Consider the following 21,250-nt stretch of genomic DNA (forward strand, 5'->3'; position numbering starts at 1 on the left):
TTTTGGTACTGGTCCTCCTGGGAGCAGATGCGGCGGAGTCGAAGGAATTGGGAGAATGGGATGGCGTTTTTACAGGGGGCAAGATGGGAGGAGGTGTCGTCCAGGTAGCTGTGGGAGTCGGTCAGATTGTAGTAGATGTCTGTTGATTCAGTCGCCTGAGATAGAAATGGAAAGGTCGAGGGAGGAATCTGAGACTGTCCAGGTGAATTTGAGGTCGGGGTGGAAGGTGTTGGTGAAGTGGATGAACTGTTCAACCTCCTCGTGGGAGCATGAGGCAGCGCCGATACAGTCATCGATGTAGTGGAGGAAAAGGTGGGGGGTGGGGCCAGTGTAGTTGCGGAAGATGGACTGTTCCACATATCCAGGCAGGCATAGCTGGGGCCCATGCGGGGGGCTCGTGCCAACACAGAGAGCTGCCTCACAGAAGAGTTAAGCAACAGCCTGGTATAGTCATACTCGCGGAATCATTCCCTAAGGACAGTTGCTCAGTCACTGCTCTTCACACCATTGAAGCGTGTGGTGGTGGAAAAGCACAGGCAGTCAGGCAGCATCCGAGGAATAAGATGCTATTAACATCCCTGGATACCCCTGGAATATCCCTGAGTACCCCACAGGAAGGGCATACTCAGCAGAGGTGGCAACACAGTGGGATACAGTTGGGATGGGCTTCCCTGGGAGTCCTCAATGTTGACTCCAGACCCCATGAAGTCTCATCACTTCAGGTTCAACATGAAGAGAAAACCTCTGGTTGATAACCACGTAATATCCTCCTTCAGCTGATGTGTCACGACTCTTACATGTTGAACAGCATTTGGAGGAAATACTGAGGATGGTAAGGGTGCAAAATGTCCTCTGGGTGGGGGATTTCACTGTCCTCCACCAAGTGTAGCTCAGCAGCAGTACTATAGGTCAAGCTGGTCGGGTCCTAAAGGACATAGCTGCTAAACTGGGCCTGTAGCAGGTAACCTCATGGCCTGGCATATCCCCCACTCAACCATTACCATCAAGCCAGGGGATTAACACTGGTTCAGTGGAGAGTACAGAAGGGCATGCCAGGAGCAGCACCAAGCATAGCTGATAATACGGTGTCAACCTGGTGAAGCCATCAAACAGGACTATTTTCATGGCATAGAGCATAAGCAGCAAGTGATAGGCAGAGCTAAGGGATCCCACAAACAAGGGATCAGATCTAAGCTCTGCAATCCTGTCACATCCAGTCGTGAATGGTCGTGGGCAATTAAACAAATCGCTGGAGGAGGAAGCTCCACAAATATCTCCATCCACAATGATGGAAGAGAGAATTTGGAATGCGAAAGATCAGGTTGAAGCATTCACAGCAATAACCTGCTCAGTGACATCCAGTTTGGGTTCTCCGAGGGCCACTCAGCTCTGGACCTCATTCCAGCCTTGGGTCAAACATGGACAAAAAGAGCTGAATTCCAGAGGGGAGGGGAGGGGAGAGGGACAGCCTTTGATATCAAGGCTGCATTCAACCGAGTGTGGCATCAAAGAGCCCTGACAAAACTGGAATCAATGAGTAACACTCCACTGGTTAGAGTCATAGCTGACACAGAGGAAGATGGTTGTGGTTGTTGGAGGGTCTGTCATCTCAGCTCCAGGACATCTCTGCAGGGGTTCCTCAGGGTAGTGTCCTAGGCCCAACCATCTTCAGTTGTTTCATCAATGACCTTCCCTCCATCACAAGGTCAGAAGTGGGGATTTTCACTGATGATTAAGCAATGTTCAGCATCTTTTGTTACTTCTGAAATCCCAAAGCAGTCCATGTTTAAATACAAGAAGGTCTGGACAATATCCAGGCTTGGGCTGACAAGTGATATGTAATATTCATGCCTTGCATAACTACCTCCTGTAAGAGATAATCTAATCACCGCCCCTTGACATTCAACAGTGTCACCATCATGAATGCCCTATCAACACCCTTGGGAGTTACCATTGAGCAGAAACTACCATTGACTGTCACATAAACACAATGGTTAAATAGCGGGTCAGAGGCTAGGAATACTGTGATCAGTAACTGACCTCCTGACTCCCCACAGCCTGTCCACCATCTACAGGGTACAAGTTAGAAGTGTGGTGGAATTTGTCTGGATGGGTGCAGCTCCAACAACACAAGAAACTTGACACCATCCAGGACAAAGCACCACACCCACAAACATCCACTCCCTCCACCAAAGGAAATTTAGGAAGACAGGTAGGAAGTTGAAAAGTGGAACTTGAAGGGTTATAATCTTGGGATTACTTGTGCCAAGTGCTAGTGAGGCCAGAAATAGTGTTATGAACTAGGCCAGACCACTCAAAACATTCTTAAGCAGGCAGCCCAGGCCATAACTTTGCAATTTATTTCGCTAAGTGTACAGTGAAAATTTCCCAGATTAAGTTAGCTTGGTTGACTACCAGGTTTAAAAACAGACAAAAAATTTATTCACAAAATTACACAATGAAACACAAAGAACAGAATAAAGAATCCCTACAGAACTCAGTCTGTCCAAACTAGACTTAATTTTGCTGTTCTGAATATATACGACAGTCCAATAAGCAAACTCCCTTAAAACACAGTACAGAAAAGGATCAGATGCCTACAGGTTGAAGTTAGAAGGGGAGAAGACAGAGTTTCCACACAGTTCACTGTTGAACTCCCAACCAGTTCTGGGCTAACCTGCTGTGCTAGAGAGCCGACCACTCCACTTTCATTATACAGGTCACTTCTAAAGGTCACTTTGGCCTGAAGTCTCATCTGTTTACATATAAACAAAAGGCCTCTCAAATTCCTTTTCATCTCTGTACCAAACCAGTCTGATTGGAGCCCAGCCTGGTTTATTATCCCTCTGAAAAAAAATCAAAGACACAGTGTCCTTGAGCCAAGGAACAGCTTTTAGAAACAAAAGGACTAGGTTTGTGACAGCTCACCCCTTAAAAAAAATGAACCATCAATACCAAAAGCTGGTTTCATTTTTAACCCTTCAAAATCCCAGTTAGGAGTCTAAACACACATATATACAATACTAACTATAAACATGCACAACCCCATGCGAATTCAGGCTGTGGTGCACCCACCACCGAACGCCTCCGTATCTCATTCGAGTTCGCCGAGCTGAAAAGTTCATTTCCAGATGTTTCATTACCCTACTAGGTAACATCTTCAATGGGCCTCAGACGAAGCAATGCTGAAAATTCCTGCTTTCTCTTTATATGTTTGGGTTTCTTTGGATTGGTGATGTCATTTCCTGTGGTGAAGTCACTTCCTGTTACTTTTCTCAGGCGGTTAAAGATGGGGTCTAACAGGATGTGTTTGTTGATGGAGTTCTGGTTAGATGTTTTCCTCACCATTAAGTGATCTCCAAGTGGTAGCTCATGCGCCTCTTGAAGCACCTCCTTTCTGTACCTTACTGGCAAAACAATTTGATGAATCTCTGCCACTTATCTGCTTGAGTGTGTGATGGCCTCCATTTCCTCATGAAGACATCATTTGTTAAGTAATAACACACAGGGATGCATTCACTTTCCTTCTCTGTAAATGCCTTTTGATATAACTGTTTTAACTTATCGTTCTGCTGTAATTCAATAAACGTAGTAGAGCTAAAGATAATTGCATGTTTATCTATTTGTTCCTTTTCTGTTCCATTTATCTGATCAAAAAAGGTCTCAGAGAATGCTGTGTCAGCTTCCTTTTGTGTTCCTTTTGATCTCTCCTGCTTCAACTTGCTTCACAATCTGGGAAAATTCCTGGATAAACATTCTCCAGGTCTTCAGTTGCCTGCGTCTCCACTGGCTTTTCAACTAGAGTAGGCAGCACACCTACCAGTGAATCAGCTGTATCATTTTCAGGGACAAGTTGTACTCCTGGAGCTGAGAGTTTGTCCAGTACTCCTACCACAAATTCTCCACCCTTCTCTGGACTCTCTCGCCTCACTTTACATACTGAGCACTTTTGGTCTCACCATGAATTCCTGTTACCAGCACCTTTTCTGGCAATTGTCCCTCAGGAGTACATATCTCCTCATCCCTCAGCATTACAGACTGAGAGGATCCTGTTTCCCTTAATATTGTAACCTCTTTACCTACTGCTCCTGGCCTGTGTGAATAAACCTTACCCTTGCATGTAAGTTTTTAAGCAGATCTGGCACTTCCTTCTTAATCAACCTCTGATCATCTTCTAAGGGATAGGATTTATGACCATCTGGAAGAGCATGGCTTGATTAAATGCAGTCAACACGGCTTTGTGTGGGGCAGGTCATGCCTCACAAACTTATCAAGTTCTTTGAGGATGTGACTAGAAAGGTTGATGAGGGTCGAGCTGTGGATGTGGTGTATATGGACTTCAGCAAGGCATTTGATAAGGTTCCCCATGGTAGGCTCATTCAGAAGGTCAGGAGGAATGGGATTCAGGAGAACTTAGCTGTCTGGATACAGAATTGGCTGGCCAATAGAAGACAGCGAGTGGTAGTAGAAGGAAAATATTCTGCCTGGAAGTCAGTGGTGAATGGTGTTCCACAGGGCTCTGTCCTTGAGCCTCTATTGTTTGTAATTTTTATTAATGACTTGGATGAGGGGATTGAAGGATGGGTCAGCAAGTTTGCAGATGACACAAAGGTTGGAGGTGTCGTTGACAGTATAGAAGGCTGTTGTAGGCTGCAGCGGGACATTGACAGGATGCAGAGATGGGCTGAGAGATGGCAGATGGAGTTCAACCTGGATAAATGCGAGGGGATGCATTTTGGAAGGTCGAATTTGAAAGCTGAGTACAGGATTAAGGATAGGATTCTTGACAGTGCGGAGGAACAGAGGGATCTTGGTGTGCAGGAACATAGGTCCCTTAAAATGGTCACCCAAGTGGACAGGGTTGTTAAGAAAGCATATGGTGTTTTGGCTTTCATTAAGAGACTATTTCCCAGGAGAGAAATGGCTAACACGAGGGGTCACAGTTTTAAGCTGGTTGGAGGAAAGTATAGAGGGGATGTCAGAGGCGGGTTCTTTACACACAGAGTTGTGAGAGCATGGAATGCATTGCCAGCAGCAGTTGTGGAAGCGAGGTCATTGGGGACATTTAAGAGACTCGTGGACATGCATATGGTCACAGACATTTAAGGGTGTATATATGAGGATCAGTGGTTGGCAAATGGGCTGAAGGGCCTATTCTGTGCTGTACTGTTCTATGTCCTATGTTCTATCATGTACACTCTGAGGCAGTTGTCTAACTTCCCTTGTGCTTTTTGTTACTACTCCAACAAAACTCCCAGGCGTGTCTGGTTTTCCTACGTCTGACTTTCTCCTAGCCCACCAACACTGTGATTTTGTGTGGCCCATTTTATTACAGTGAAAACACTGGAGCTTTTTAACTTCTTTGTCCCCCTCAAGGGTTTCTTTTTTACCCTGTGGTAAGTTCTCCTTAGGATCTTCACTGAGACCTACCTTTCCCTTTCCACGTGAGGATTTCTCTTTGCCCCAGTTTCTATCCCTGAAATTGCTTCTGGAAGCCAAACCGGGTTTTATGGACTAGCTCATAACCATCAGCCCCTCCAGCTGCTAACCTCGCTGTTTTAACTCTCTGCTCTTCCACATGAGGTTGCACTACTTCAGGCACTGAATTTTTAAATTCTTCCAAAATAATTACCACTCAAAGGGCATCATAGGTTTGCTCGATTTTTAGAGCTCTGATCCATCTATCGAAATTACTGTGTTTGATCCTGTCAAACTCAATAAAGTTTTGACCAGGATCCCTCCTTAGATTCCTGAAATGTTGTCTATTGGCTTCTGGTACAGCTCATACGCACATAAAATGGCTTTTTTCACCTCCTCATACTCCCCAGATACCTCCTCTCATACTGATGTGAATACCTCACTAGCCCTACCTACAGATTTGTTTGGATCAATAAAACCCACATTGCCACAGGCCACTGCATTTGTTTAGCCACCTTTTCAAATGAGATGAAAAATGCTTCCACATCCTTCTCATCAAATTTAGGCAATGCTTGGACTGGGTTTCTGACTACCAGGGGCTTGCTCATCCTCGCTTCCTTCCTACCAAGCCTACCCTCAGCCTTTATCTCCAGCCTTTTAAGCTAACTTTCATTTTTAAGTGTTAGTCTTTGAAGTTTAAAAGCTCTCTCTTTTTCCCTCTCTTCTGCTTTTAATCATATCCCAAACTGTTTCATTTCTGCTGCCCTTTCCTTATCTCTCGTCTCGAACTCAAGCTGCTTCATTTACAATTGAATCCTTGCCATCTCTATAGATTCTGATGGTTTCTCCAGCAAGTTTAAATGCTGAGTTACTGCTGTAATTATCTCTCCTTTCCTCACAGAAGCAGGCAGGTCCAGTTCCAGCTTCTGTGCTAATTCCTGCAGCTTGGCTTTATTCACCTTTTGTAAAACGTCCAAAATCATTGCATCTGTGTCCAGAAAACTCTTGGTGACTGAAAGAGCCATTACTATCCCAAGCTTTGACTACCCAACCAAACCAACACCCGAAATAAAGACACTAGCATCTACCACTCACTGTTTAAAATCCCACAAAGAGCCCCCAATCTGTTATAGACCAGGCCAGACCACTCAAAACGTTCAAAAAAAAGGACTAGCTTTGTGACAATGGGCACTGAATCAGTTAAATACATAGCTGAAGAGCAAGTAAAGGAGGAAGGGCTTCAGATATCTGTGTCATTGAGGTCTCTTCCAGGGCAGGAGGGAACTTAGAAGAAGGACAGGTTGTACCTAAACTGAAGGGGCACCAATATACTGACGGGAGGTTTGTTAGTGTCTCTCAGCAGGGGGTGAGGGGGTGGTGGGAGCCAGAGCAGAAGGTCAGCAAGTGGAGTGATTGAGGAGAAAGTAGAGGTTTAAGTCAAGTAAATCTACCTAATAGAAAGAACAGGCAGGGCCAGGTTAATGAATATGGCGGGACTGGCAGTCTGAAAGGCATTTATCTCAATGCAAAGAGTATAGCAGGTAAGGCAGATGAGCTTCGAGCCCGATGTGGTAGGCATTACAGAAACTTGGTTAAGAGAAGGGACAGGACTTGCAACTCGATGTTCCAGTTTAAGTGTTTCAGGCTTGATACAGAGGGATATAAAAAGGGGTGGGGGAGTTGCATTACTGATTAAGGGGAATGTCACAACTGTAGTGAGGGAGGATATTCTGGAGGGCTCATCCAGTGAGGCTACATGGGTAGAACCCAGGAATAAAGAAAGGTGCCATCACTATGACGAGGTTATATTACAGGCCTCCCAATAGCCAGCGGGAGATAGAGGGACAGATATGTAAGCAGATCATAGAAAGATCTAAAAACAACAGGGTTGTTATAATGAGTAATTTTAACTTCCCGAATATCACCTAGAACTCCCATAAACACTCCCTGGTGTTTAACTTGGACAGAGTTTGGTAACTGCATCCAGGAGTATTTAATGAAACAATTTGTAGATAGTCCAACCATAGAAGAAACTATACCAGACCTAGTTCTGGGGAATGAGTCTGGTCAGGTGACCAGAGTATCAGTGGATTAGAATTAGGGACCGTTTCTGTAATGGGGATCATAATTCAGTAAATTTTAAGGTAGTTGTGGATAAAAACAAGTTTGGTCCTTGGGTGAAAATGCTAAATTGGGGGAAGGCTAATTTTAACAGCATTAGGCAGGAACTGGAGAAATTAGATAGGGACCATCTAATTAGAAGTTGATCAGAATTCAGGACTTGCATGTTCCTATGAAAATGAAAGGTTATCATGGCACAATTCGGGAACCCTAGGTGACAAGATATTGAAAGTTTAGTCAAAAAGAGAGAGGAAGCATATATAAGGTTTAGGAAACTGGAAGGAGAAAGTGAGGTCTGCAGATGCTGGAGATCAAAGTTGAAACTTTATTGCTGGAACAGCACAGCAGGTCAGGCAGCATCCAGGGAACAGGAGATTCGACGTTTCGGGCACAGGCCCTTCTTCAGGAATGAGCCTGTGCCCGAAACGTCGAATCTCCTGTTCCCTGGATGCTGCCTGACCTGCTGTGCTGTTCCAGCAATAAAGTTTCAACTGAGGAAACTGGAATCAGACAAGGCTCTTGAGAAATAGAAAGGAAGAAGGGAAGAATTTAAACAAGAATGGGAAAAGCAAAATTAATCCTTGGCAAGTAGGATTAATAAGAATCCCAAGGCATTTTATACATACACTGGGAGCAAGATGATAGCTCAGGAAAGACCAGGTCCACTCTCAACGAAGCTAGAATTTGTGTGTGTCACCAGAGGAAGTGGGTGAGATTCTTAATGAATGCTTTGTATCGGTCATCATCAAGGAAAAGGGCATGGATGATGGTAAGATTAGGGAGGGGTATGTTGATAATCAAGGGCAGGTCAGTATTAAGAAGGAGGAGATGTTAGATATCTTGAAAAACATTAAGGTAGGTAAGTGCCTGGGATCTGATGGGATCTGTCTCAGGATACTGAGGGATGCAAGGAAGGAGATTGCTCAGCCATTGGCAGAGATCTTGGATCTTGTTTAGTCACAGGCAAGGACCCAGAAGACTGGAGAATTGTCTATGTTGTCCCTTTGTTTAAGATAATACAGGAAAGCATAGACTGGCAGCATGGTTAGGTTAGCACTGCTGTCTCACAGTGCTAGGGATGCAGGTTTGATTGCAGGTATGGGTGACTGTCTGTGCAAAGCTTGCACGTTTTCCCAGTGATTGGGTGGGTTTCCCCCCACAGTCCAAAGATGTTTAGGTTAGGTGGATTGACTATGCTAATTGACCCATGATATCCAGGGTTGTGCAGACTTGATGGTCGGAATGGCTCTATTTGCACTGTTAGGATTCTGTGTTCATAGGCTGGTGAGCCTTACATCTATGATAAGTAATTTATTGGAAAAGGTTTTTAGGGACCGGATTTACTTACATTTGGAAAAAAATGGACTTCTTAGAGATAGGAATCAGTGATGATTTTAAGTTGGATACAAAATTGTCTTGGCCATGGAAGACAGAGTAGTTATAGAGGAGTGTTTTTCTGACCAGAGTGGTGTTCTCGAAGGATCAGTGCTGTGCCCTTTGTTGTTTATTACATATAAATGATTTGGATGAGAATGTAGGTGATCTGATATGTAAGTTTGCAGACAACACAAAAATTGGTGGAGTTGTGAATTGTGAGGTAGGTTCTCAAAGGATGCAGCAGCATGTGGGTCTGTTGGATAATTGGACAGTTATGGCAGATGGAGTTTAATCCAGGTAGTTGTGAGCTGATCTGTTGTGGAATGTCAAATGCAGGAGGAAAATCGTGCAGTGAATGGCAGGACCTTTCAGAGCATTGACATACAGAGGGATCTTGGGGGTGGTGTAGAGAGTATATACAGCATGCTTGCCTCCTTCAGCCAGGGCCTTGAGTATAAAATGTTGGCAAGTCATATTGTAGCTATATAAAACTTCAATGCACAACGTTTGGAGTATTGTTTGCAGCTCTGGTCACCACACTATAGGAAAGATATAGGGATTTTGGTGTAAAAGAGGTTTATCAGGATATTGCCAAGGTTGAAGTAGATTAGCTATTAGGAAAGGTCAGACAAACTTGGGTTGTTATAGATAGAGCGTTGGAGGTCGAGGGACAACTTTACAGAAGTATGAATTTATGAGAGACGTGGACAATCAGAGTCTTTTTCCCAGGGTGGAAATGTCAAATAATAGGGGGCTTAAGTTTTAGTCAAAGTGGGATAAGTTGATAGGAGATGTGTGAGGAAAGCTTTTTATACGGGTAGGTGCCCAGAATGTGCTGCCAGGGAAGGAGGTAGAAGCAAATCCAAAGGCAGTGTTTAGGACACATTCAGGCAGACACATAAACAGGTAGGGAATAGAGGGACACAGACTAGGTGCAGGTAAATGGGGTTTAGTTTAAAATGGCATCATGCTCAGCACAGACATGGTGGGCTAAAGGGTTGGTTCCTGTGCTGTGTTGGTCTGTTTTCATTCACCATGCTAAATGGAGTTTGAACAGATCTATCGAGCCGACTCTCATGTCTGTGAGGCACTGTGGCTATCAGCAGCAGCAGGATCATCCTCCAACACAATCTGCAACCTCATGGTCTGGTACATACCCTACCCTACCATTACCATCAAGCGAGGGGATCAACCTTGGCTTATTGGAGAGTGCAGGACAGCTTGCCAAAAGCAACACCAGCAATATCTAAAAACAAGTTATCAACCTGGTGAAGTTACCAAAAGGAGTGCATGCGCATGAAACCGCATTGCTGCCACATGAATGTCTGTCATTTTCTTCTTTGTAAAGATGACTGATTGTTTAGTCTTGCTGCTGTCTGAAGATATTCTGCATCAGGTATTACAATTACAGTAAGGCCTTGCACTCCCTGGAATCCATGTGTGATGTTAATGAAAGGTGAGAATAATCTTCAGCAAGCAATAAACATTTTCACCTCAGGAATATCTCTCTCTGAGCTCAAATGTTTAACTGAGGGAAAGCAAATTAGCAAAAGTTTTACATCTCCTAACCATATTTGCACCTTTCTCTTAGTTTGAAGTTTTGCACATTTCTCAATGTTTGGCTGCTGGTCTAATTCTGGGATTGCTGAAACGTTACTCTCTCATTAAGAAAGGATCTCTCAGTGTTTGTATTGATCCTGTTCTCCTGTTTAATTTGTGTTTCCTGTGTTTTGATTCCAGATCATGGCAAACTATCAGCTTCGAGTTGCAGCCGGTGGTGTTTATCAGGATCGTCGGGACCTATAACACAGCCAATGAGGTGTGATATACAGGCAAATACAGTGTATTAGGACTGTTCTATGAGCTTGCTTAAAGGGAAGGTCAGATTGGAATTGTTTTGGAGAATCACCTGACCAGATAGAACCGCATATTGAGGGAAAAGCATGATAGACTTGCATTTACACAGCACCTTCCAAGCCCACAGGACATGCTTAAGGAAGGATGTTGTGAAACGTGAAAGGGTTCAGAAAAAATTTACAAGGATGTTGCCAGGGTTGGAGGATTTGAGCTACAGGGAGAGGCCGAATAGACTGGGGCTGTTTTCCCTGGAGCGTTAGAGGCTGAGGGGTGATCTTATAGAGGTTTATAAAATCATGAGGAACATGAATAGGGTAAATAGACAAGGTCATTTTCCTGGGGTTGGGGAGTCCATAACTAGAGGGCATAGGTTTAGGGTGAGAGGAGAAAGATATAAAAGAGACCTAAGGGACAACATTTTCACGGAGAGGGTGGTGTGTGTGTGTGGAATGAGCTGCCAGATGAAGTGGTGGAGGTTGGTACATTTATATTTAAAAGACATCTGGATGAGTATATGATTAGGAAGGGTTTGGAGGGATATGGGCTGGGTGCTGGCAGGTGGGCCTAGATTGGGTTGGGATATCTGATCGGCATGGACAGGTTGGACTGAAAAGTCTCTCTCTGTGCTGTACATCTCTGTGACTCTATTACTAAGGCAAAAGGCAATCCACAAAAACAGTGAAATGTTATCTAAGGATTGATTGGGATAATTAGGGCCCAAATGAATATTTCTTGGATGAGGAAGAAGTTGAGAGCACCAATTGAGTACTTGATTTATTTTGCTGATGTCATTAAATTTGGAAGAATTGTAAACTGTGAGGAAGACAGTGTGGAACTCCAAACTGACATTACTAAGTTGGTACAGTGAATGGCTAGGTGGCAGATGAGGCACTTTGTAGGATTAACATTGTAATATAATATAAATTAGGGGGTAAGGTTCTAAAAGGCATGCAAGAATAGAAGGACTTGGATGTAGATGTGTACAGATCATTGAAGATGGAAAGAGCAGTTAATAAAGCATGCAGTGTCATTGGCTTTACTAATAGGGCCATAGAATACAAGATCAGAAAGTGATGTTGAATTTGTACAAGACATGCATAATGTTTCAGCTGGAGTATTGTATACACTTGTGGACGCCGCGTTATAGGAAAGATGTGAATGCATTGGAAAGATGTAGAAGCAATTTACAAGAACAGTTTCAGGGATGAGAAACTTCAGTGATGAGGTTAGATTGAAGAGGTTGAGACAATTCTCTTGGAGAGAAGAAGGCTAATAGGAGATTTGATAGATGTTTTAAAAACTGTAAAGAGTATTTAGGGAGAAGCTTTCCTGCTCATAAAAAAAAAAATGAACAAGAGGGTATAGATTTAAAGTGATGTGGAAAAGAAGTGTGAGATGATGCACTTTAGGAGAAGTTACAGGTTAAGGGAGCACTCAATGGCAGAACACAAGGAAACCTTGAGGAACAAGAGGAATTTCAGAGTGCTTGTCCACACATCCCTGAAGGCAGCAGAACACGTAAATAGGGTGGTTAGAAGACATGAGACATTTGGTTTACCAGTTCCTGGCCTAGATTATAGACCAGAAGAATTAGGGACAGGAGTAGGCCATTTGGCCCCTCGAGCCTCCTTACCATTCAATAGGATCATGGCTGATTCTTTGTGTCTATTTTCTTGCCCTTTCCTCATAAATCTTGATTCCCCACTAATCAAGAATCTATCTCAGTCTTTCAAATGGTACTTTCCTGAAATAAGGGACGCAGCTGCTGACAGTGTTCCAGATGTGCTCTCCCCAGCTCCCTGTACAGTTACAGTAAGACTTCTCTACCCTTATACTCCAACCCCCTTGAAATAAGGGCCAGCATTCCATTAGCCCTTCCTGATTACCTGCTGTACATGGGTGCTCGCTCTCTGTGTTTTGAGCACATTCCCACCCCCCGAATCCTTTGTGCTGCAGCTTCCTGTAGTCTCTGGCCATTTAAATAATATTCAAATCTTTTGTTCTCTTTCCAAAATGAACAACTTTTCCATAATAGACTCTAACAATCTTTTGCCCACTTACATCTCCTGTCCCGATCTTTCACTAAACTGTTTGCATCCCTATGACGACATGCCTTTCTACCTATTGTTGTGTTGTCTGCAAATTCTGTGACATCGCATTCATGTCCTTCCAGCAAGTCATTAAGAAATATCTTGAACAGTTGTTGTCTGACCTCTGACCCCTCTGGAAACTCATTGGTCACGTGATTGAATGATTCCGTTTCCAAGCTGGACAACTATTGCAGGTTGCATTTGAAAATGGTGAAGTTTTTTTTCCAAAAGAAAAATCAGACGTTATTTAATTCATGATTATTGGACTGAATTTATATTTCTTGTCTTGCAGCTGTGCTTATTTGATGGAAACATTTGGCAGAAAACTTATGATATTTAATTCTTCCTAGACAGTCAAGTTTGATCATCTTCTTAGTGCTCCACCAGGACCTTTTGATGCTGGAGTGGGGCCAGTTCCGAGGAGCCCACTAAACTATCCAATTAGTGGACACAACAACCAGCTGTCACCACTGACATTGGAAGGGACTTGACAGGGTGGATGTGGCAATATTATTTCCCCTTGCGGGAAAGTGTAGGATCAGAAGGCATAATCTGAGAATAAGGGGTTGTATGTTGAAAATGGAAATGAAGAGAAGTTTCTTTTCAGAGAGAGTGAATCTCTGGAAGTCTTTACCACGGTGAGCTGTCAAGGCTGTGTCATTAAGTATAGTGGGCTGAGATAACTTTTCATTCAGTCAGGGTATCAAAGGTTATGGGGGAAAGGCAACAAACTGGAGTTGAGGGTTATCAGATCAGTCGTGATCTCAATGAATCGCAGAGTTGACTTAATGGGCTGGATGGCCTACCTCTGCCCCTCTGTCTTCTGATCTTAAATACAGGGACAAAAAGTGTTCCAGATGTGGCCTTACCAGTGCACTGTATGGTTGTAATTCGACTTCTCTGTTTTAAAACTCAAACCCCTCAGCATTAAAGGCCAAGATTCCATTTGCTGTCTTCATTACTTGGTGCAGTTGCATGTTAATATTTTGTCTAAAGTTTCATACAGAAGAGCACCCAGCTCCCTCTATACCACAGTATTTTGGGGTATCTCTCCATTGAATTCATTATTTTACCTTCTGATTTTTCTTACCAAAATGCATGACCTCATACTTTTGTTCCATTAAAATCCAGTTGCCAAGACTTTGCCCACTGACTCAACCTGTCTATATCCTGGGGAAGATTCCTAACGTCCTCGTTAGATCCTATCTATATCCTGGAGCAGATTCCTAACGTCCTCGTTAGATCCTATCTATATCCTGGGGCAGATTCCTAACGTCCTCGTTAGATCCTATCTATATCCTGGGGAAGATTCCTAACGTCCTCATTAGATCCTATCTATATCCTGGGGAAGATTCCTAACGTCCTCGTTAGATCCTATCTATATCCTGGAGCAGATCCTAATGTCCTTGTTAGATCCTATCTATATCCTGGGGCAGATTCCTAACGTCCTCATTAGATCCTATCTATATCCTGGGGCAGATTCCTAACGTTCTCGTTAGATCCTATCTATATCCTGGGGCAGATTCCTAACGTCCTCATTAGATCCTATCTATATCCTGGGGAAGATTCCTAACATCCTCGTTAGATCCTATCTATATCCTGGGGCAGATTCCTAACGTCCTCGTTAGATCCTATCTATATCCTGGGGAAGATTCCTAACGTCCTCGTTAGATCCTATCTATATCCTGGAGCAGATCCTAATGTCCTCGTTAGATCCTATCTATATCCTGGGGCAGATTCCTAACGTCCTCATTAGATCCTATCTATATCCTGGGGCAGATTCCTAACGTCCTCATTAGATCCTATCTATATCCTGGGGCAGATTCCTAACGTCCTCATTAGATCCTATCTATATCCTGGGGCAGATTCCTAACATCCTCGTTAGATCCTATCTATATCCTGGAGCAGATTCCTAACGTCCTCGTTAGATCCTATCTATATCCTGGAGCAGATTCCTAACGTCCTCGTTAGATCCTATCTATATCCTGGAGCAGATTCCTAACGTCCTCGTTAGATCCTATCTATATCCTGGAGCAGATTCCTAACGTCCTCGTTAGATCCTATCTATATCCTGGAGCAGATTCCTAACGTCCTCGTTAGATCCTATCTATATCCTGGAGCAGATTCCTAACGTCCTCGTTAGATCCTATCTATATCCTGGAGCAGATTCCTAACGTCCTCGTTAGATCCTATCTATATCCTGGGGAAGATTCCTAACGTCCTCATTAGATCCTATCTATATCCTGGGGCAGATTCCTAATGTCCTCGTTAGATCCTATCTATATCCTGGGGCAGATTCCTAACGTCCTCATTAGATCCTATCTATATCCTGGGGCAGATCCTAATGTCCTCATTAGAACATGTCCTCCCATCTCTTTGTGTATCATCAGAAAATTTAAATACATAACACTCTGCCTCTTCCTCCGAGTCATTAATACAGATAGTAAATCATTGATACCCTAAAACTGATCTGTGTGGCACTCCACTAGTTATGTCATTTCAACCTCGGGAAGATGGATTATTCTGAACTGTTTCTTCTGTGGGTTAACCAATCAATGCTGATACATTACCATAATACTATGAGGTCTCCAATCTTGTACAGTAATCGTTTATGTGATTCCTTCTCAAATAGAGTCATACAGCATGGAGACTCAAACTGGTCCATGCCGACCAAAATGTCCATCGTTCCTCCCCACATTCTAAGGCAAATTTTGATGGAGTTAGACAGGAGTTTGCAGGGGTTGGTTGGAGTAGTTGATGGAGTTAGACAGGAGTTTGCAGGGGTTGGTTGGAGTAGTTGGTTTGCAGGCAAAGGGACCTTGCAACTGGGAGAGGCCTTTAAAAGTGAGGTATTTAGAGAGACAACTTTTTTACCAGAGGGTGGTACGCATATGGAATGAGCTGCCAGCAGAAGTGGTTGAGGCGGGTACATTCACAAGGTGGCACGATGGCTCAGTGGTTAGCACTGCTGCCTGACAGTGCCAGGGACCCGGTTTCGATTCCAGCCTCGAGCGACTGTCTGTGTGTGGAGTTTGTACATTCTCCCCGTGTCTGCGTGGCTTTGCTCTGGTTTCCTCCCACATTCCAAAGATGGCCAGGTTAAGTGAATCGGTCAGGCTAAATTGCCCACAGCATTCAGGGATGTGTAGGTTAGGTGCTTTAGTCAGGGGGTAAATATGGGGTAGGAGGAATGGGTATGGGTGGGATACTCCTAGGAGAGTTGGTGTGGACTTGTTGGGCCAAATGATCTGTTTCCACATTGTAAGGCTTTTATGATTCTATGAAATACATGAATAGGAAAGGCTTAGAAAGATACAATGTGGAGATGCCGGTGTTGGACTGGGGTGGACAAAGTTAAAAATCACACAACACCAGGTTATAGTCCAATAGGTTCATTTGGAAATACTAGCTTTCAGAGCACCGCTACTTTTATCAGGCAGGTAAAGTTCCGGGAAATGGGGTTAGCATTGATGGACATTGGGTCAGCATGGACCAGTTTGGGCCAAAGGGCCTGTCTCCGTGCTGGAGGACTCTATGACTCTAACCTCATTTCCCTGCACTTATCCTTCTTAATCTTTCCTATCCATGTATTTGTCCAACTGCCTTTTAAATGTAATGCATGTACCTGCCTCAGCCACTTCCGCTGGCAGCTCATTCTATCTGCATACCACCCTCTGTGTAAAAATGTTGCCTCTCAGGTTCCCTCTTGTTCTTTCCCCTCTAACCTTAAACTGATGCCCTCTAGTCCTCGATTCCCTAACCCTGGGACACAGACTGAGTGCATTCACCCTGTCCATGCCTCTCATGATCTTTTCCACTTCTATAAGGTCCCCCTCAGTCTCCTACGCTCTAAAGAAAACGTCCTAACATGTCCAGCCTCTCCCTATAGCTCAGACTGTTGAGTCCAAGCAACACCCTTGTAAATTTATTGAGAGGAGTTACAGGGAGGTAGTTACTCCACAGCCGTGTGAGGAAGGTGGATGGGTTACCGTCAGTGGTAGGAAAGGGAACTTGTAGGCAGTACAGGGAACCTCTGTGGCCATTCCCCTCAACAATAAGTACCATTTTGGATACTGTTGGGGGGGACATCTTACCAGGGGTAAGCAATGGGGTACAGGTCTCCGGCGCAGAGTCTATCCCTGTTCAGAAAGGAAAGGGGAAGAGGAGCAGAGCATAAGTCATTGTGGACTCCATAGTTAGGGGACAGCTAGAAGGTTCAGTGGGAACGAGAGAGACTCTCGGTTGGTGTGTTGCCTCCCAGGTGCCAGGGTTCGTGATGTCTCTGATCATGTTTTTGGGATCTTTGAGGGGGAGGGGGAGCAGCCCCAAGTTGTGGTCCTCATAGATACTAACGACATAGGTAGGAAGGAAGGTGAGGATCGAAGGCAGAAATTCAGGGAGCTAGGATGGAAGTTTAGAGCTAGGACAAACAGAGTGGTTATCTCTGGTTTGTTGCCCATGCCACGTGCTAGTGAGGTGAGGAACAGGAAGAGGCTGGAACTGAACACATGGCTACAGGGATGATGCAGGAGGGAGGGTTTTGGATTCTTGGATAATTGGGGCTCTTTCTGGGGGAGGTGGGACCTTTACAAACAGGATGGTCTTCACCTGAACCAGAGGGGTACCAATTTCCTCAGGGGGGAGATTTGCTAAAGCTCTTCGGGGAGGGTTTAAACTAATGTAGCAGGGGGATGGGAACAGGGGGAGGGCAGTGAGGTCAGGGATTGGTTTACAAGGTCACGAGAGGGCACCAGCAATCAGGATGTTGGTTTGACGTGTGTACTTCAATGCCAGGAGCATTCGGAATAAGGTGAGTGAACTTTCAGCAAGGGTTAGTACCTGGGACTTCCATGTTGTCTCGATCGGAGCGAGAGTAACAGGGTAATTGTTTTGGGGACTTTAACATCCCCAATATTGACTGGGAATGCTATAGTTTATGTAGTTTAGATGGGTCAGTTTTTGTTCAATGTGTGCAGGAGGGTTTTCTGACACAGTATGTAGACAGGCCAACAAGGGGCGAGGCCACATTAGATTTGGTACTGGATAAGGAACCCGGTCAAGTGTTAGATTTGGAGGTTGGTGAGCACTTTGTGATAGTGACCACTGTTTGGTTATGTTTACTTTAGTAATGGAAAGGGATAGGAATATACCACAGGGAAAGAGGTATAACTGGGGAAAGGCAATTATGATGCGATTAGGCAAGATTTAGGATGCCTCGATGGGGGGGGGGGTGCAAGGAAACTGCTGGGGGATGGGCACAATTGAAATGTGGAGCCTATTCAAGGGCCATCGACTGCGTGTCCTTGGTAAGTATGTACCTGTCAGGCAGGGAGGAAGTGGTCAAGTGTGGGAGCCGTGGTTTACTAAAGAAGTTGAAGCTCTTGTCAAGAGAAAGCAGAAGGCTTATGTGAGGATGAGGCATGAAGGCTCAGTTAGGGGGCTGGAGAGTTAGCCAGAAAAGATCAAAAGAGAGGGCTAAGAGGAGCCAGGAGGGGACATGAGAAGTTGTTGGCAGATAGGATCAAGGAAATCCCTATGGCTTTCTACAGGTATATCAGGAATAAAAGAATGACTACAGTAAGATTAGGGCCAATCAAAGATAGTAGTGGGAAGTTATATATGGAATCTGAGGACATAGGGGAAGTCCTTAATGAATACTTTTTTTCAGTATTCACATTGGAAAAGGGAAATGTTAGTGAGATTACGGAGATACAGGCTACCCGATTAGATGGGATTGAGGTTGACATAGAGGAGACTTCAGCAATTTTGGAAGATCTGAAAATAGATAAGTGCTCTGGGCCGGATGGGATTTATCCTCAGATTCTCTGGGAAGCCAGGGAGTAGATTGAAGAGCCTTTGGCTTTGAGCTTTATGTTGTCATTGTCGACAGGAGTAGTGCCAGAATACTGAAGGATAGCAAATGTTGTCCCCTTCTTCAAGAAGGTCTTATCCTGGTAATTATAGGCCAGTAAGTCTGACTTCAGTTGTGGATAAGATGTTGGAAAAGGTTGTAAATGATAGGATTTATAATCATCTGGAAAGGAATAATTTGATTAGAGATAGTCAACATGGTTTTGTGAAGGGCAGGTCGTGCCTCACTAACCTTATTGAGTTCTTTGAGAAGGTGACAAAACAGGTGGATGGAGGTAAAGCCGTTGATGTGGTGTATTTGGACTTCAGTAAGGCATTTGATAAGGTTCCACATGGTAGGCTATTGCACAACATAAGGAGTTTCGGGATTGAAGCGGCTTTAACAGTTTGGATCAGAAATTGGCGAGCTGAAAGAAGTCAGAGGGTGGTGGCTGATAGGAAATGTTCGTCCTGGAGCTCAATTACCAGTGGTGTACCACAAGGATCTGTTTTGGGGCCACTGCTGTTAGCCATTTTTATAGATGATCCGGATGTGGGTGAAGAAGGATGGGTTAGTAAATTTGTGGATGACACAAAGGTAGGCAGAATTGTGGATAGTGACTACATTAGCAGGTAGGGCATTCCACGCCCTGATCACTCTCTGACATCTGTCTTAAATCTATCAGTTTGTAGTTATGCCCCCTCGTACACGCTGACGTCATCATCCTAGGAAAAAGACTTTCTCTGTCTACCCTATCTAATCCTCTGATCATCTTGTGTGTCTCTATCAAATCCCCCCTTAGCCTTCTTCTCTCCAATGAGAACAGACCCAAGTCTCTCAGCCTTTCCTCATAAGACCTTCGCTTCAGACCAGGCACCATCTTGGTAAATCTCCTCTGCACCTTTTCCAACGCTTCACATCCTTCCCAAAATATGGCGACCAGAACTGTACACAATACTCCAAGTGAGGCCCCACTAGTGTTTTGTACAGTTGCAGCATGACATCATGGGTCTGGAACGCAGTCCCTCAACCAATGAAACCAATAAAGGTACCATATGCCGCCTTAAAGGTACTATCAACCTGGGCGGCAACTTTCAGGGATCTATGTACATGGACACCGAGATCTCGCTGCTCACCTACACTATCAAGAATCTTTCCATTGACCCAGTACTCTGCCTTCCTGTTATTCTTCCCAAAGTGCATCACCTCACATTTAGCTGCATTGAACTCCATTTGCCACCTCTCAGCCCAATTCTGCAGTTTATCCAAGTCCCCCTGCAACCTGTAACATTCTTCCACACTGACCACCACTCCACCGACTTTAGCGTCGTCTGCAAATTTACTAATCCATCCACCTATGTTATGCCTGCATCTAAGTCATTTATAAAAATGACAAACAGCAGTGGTCCCAAAGCAGACCCTTGTGGCACACCACTAGTAACCGGACTCCAGGTTGAATACTTTCCATCAACCACCACCCGCTGCCTTCTTTCAGAAAGACAGTTTCCAATCCAAACTGTTAAATTACCCTCAATTCCATGCCTCTGCATTTTCTCCAACAGCCTACCATGTGGAACCTTATCAAAGGCTTTACTGAAGTCCATGTATACCACGTCAACTGCCCTACCCTCATCTACATGCTTGGTCACCTTCTCAAAAAACTCAATGGGGTTTGTGAGACATGACCTGCTCTTGATGAAACCATGCTAACTATCTCCAATCAAATTGTTGCTTGCTAGATGATTATAAATTTTATCTCTTATAATCCTTTCCAAAACCTTTCCTACAACAGAGGTAAGGCTCACTGGTCTATAATTACCTGGGCCATCTCTACTGCCCTTCTTGAACAAGGGCACAACATTTACAATCCTCCAGTCCTCAGGTACTAAACCTGTGGACAATGATGGCTCAAAGATCAAAGCCAAAGGCTCTGCTATCTCCTCCCTAACTTCCTGGAAAATTCTCAGCAAAATCGCATCCGGCCCAGGAGACTTATCTACTTTCACTCCTTCTAAATTGGCTAGCGCCTCCTCCTTACTAACCTCAATCCTTTCAAGTCTCATAGTCCATAACTCTGTCTTCTCCTCTCCAATATTCTCCTTTTCCTGAGTGAACACCGATGAGAAATGTTCATTTAGCACCTCTCCGATCTCCACAGGATCTCACACAACTTTCCACTCCTGTCTTTGACTGACCCTATTCCTACCCGAGTCATCCTTTTATTCCTCACATACCTTTAGAAAGCTTTAGGGTTCTCCTTTATTCTATTTGCTAAAGCCTGCTCGTGTCCTCTCTTTGCTCTTCTTAACTCTCTCTTTAAATCCTTCCGAACTGATCTGTAACTCTCCATCGCCTCATCTGTACCATCTTGCCTCATCAACACATAAGCCTCCTTCTTCTTCATAACGAGAGATACAATTTCTGTCGTAAACCACGGTTCCCTTACCTTATCACTTCCTCCCTGCCTGACAGGGACATACCTATCAAGGACACGCAATATCTGTTCCTTAAACCAGCTCCACATTTCCATTGTCCC

General features: G+C 44.2%; 1 protein-coding gene across 1 annotated transcript in view; it reads left to right on the forward strand.

Annotated features, from left to right (window-relative positions):
• Positions 1 to 21,250, forward strand: part of LOC122540250 (BTB/POZ domain-containing protein 9-like) — a 151,541-nt gene that overhangs the window by 125,862 nt on the left and 4,429 nt on the right. Inside the window, exon 6 of the mRNA XM_043675684.1 lies at positions 10,657 to 10,735. Coding sequence (XP_043531619.1) covers positions 10,657 to 10,735 — 79 coding nt within the window. The remainder of the gene's footprint in view (positions 1 to 10,656; positions 10,736 to 21,250) is intronic.

This window comes from Chiloscyllium plagiosum, chromosome 3 (assembly GCF_004010195.1).
Source record: "Chiloscyllium plagiosum isolate BGI_BamShark_2017 chromosome 3, ASM401019v2, whole genome shotgun sequence".
In the NCBI taxonomy this organism is placed as follows: Eukaryota; Metazoa; Chordata; class Chondrichthyes; order Orectolobiformes; family Hemiscylliidae; genus Chiloscyllium; species Chiloscyllium plagiosum.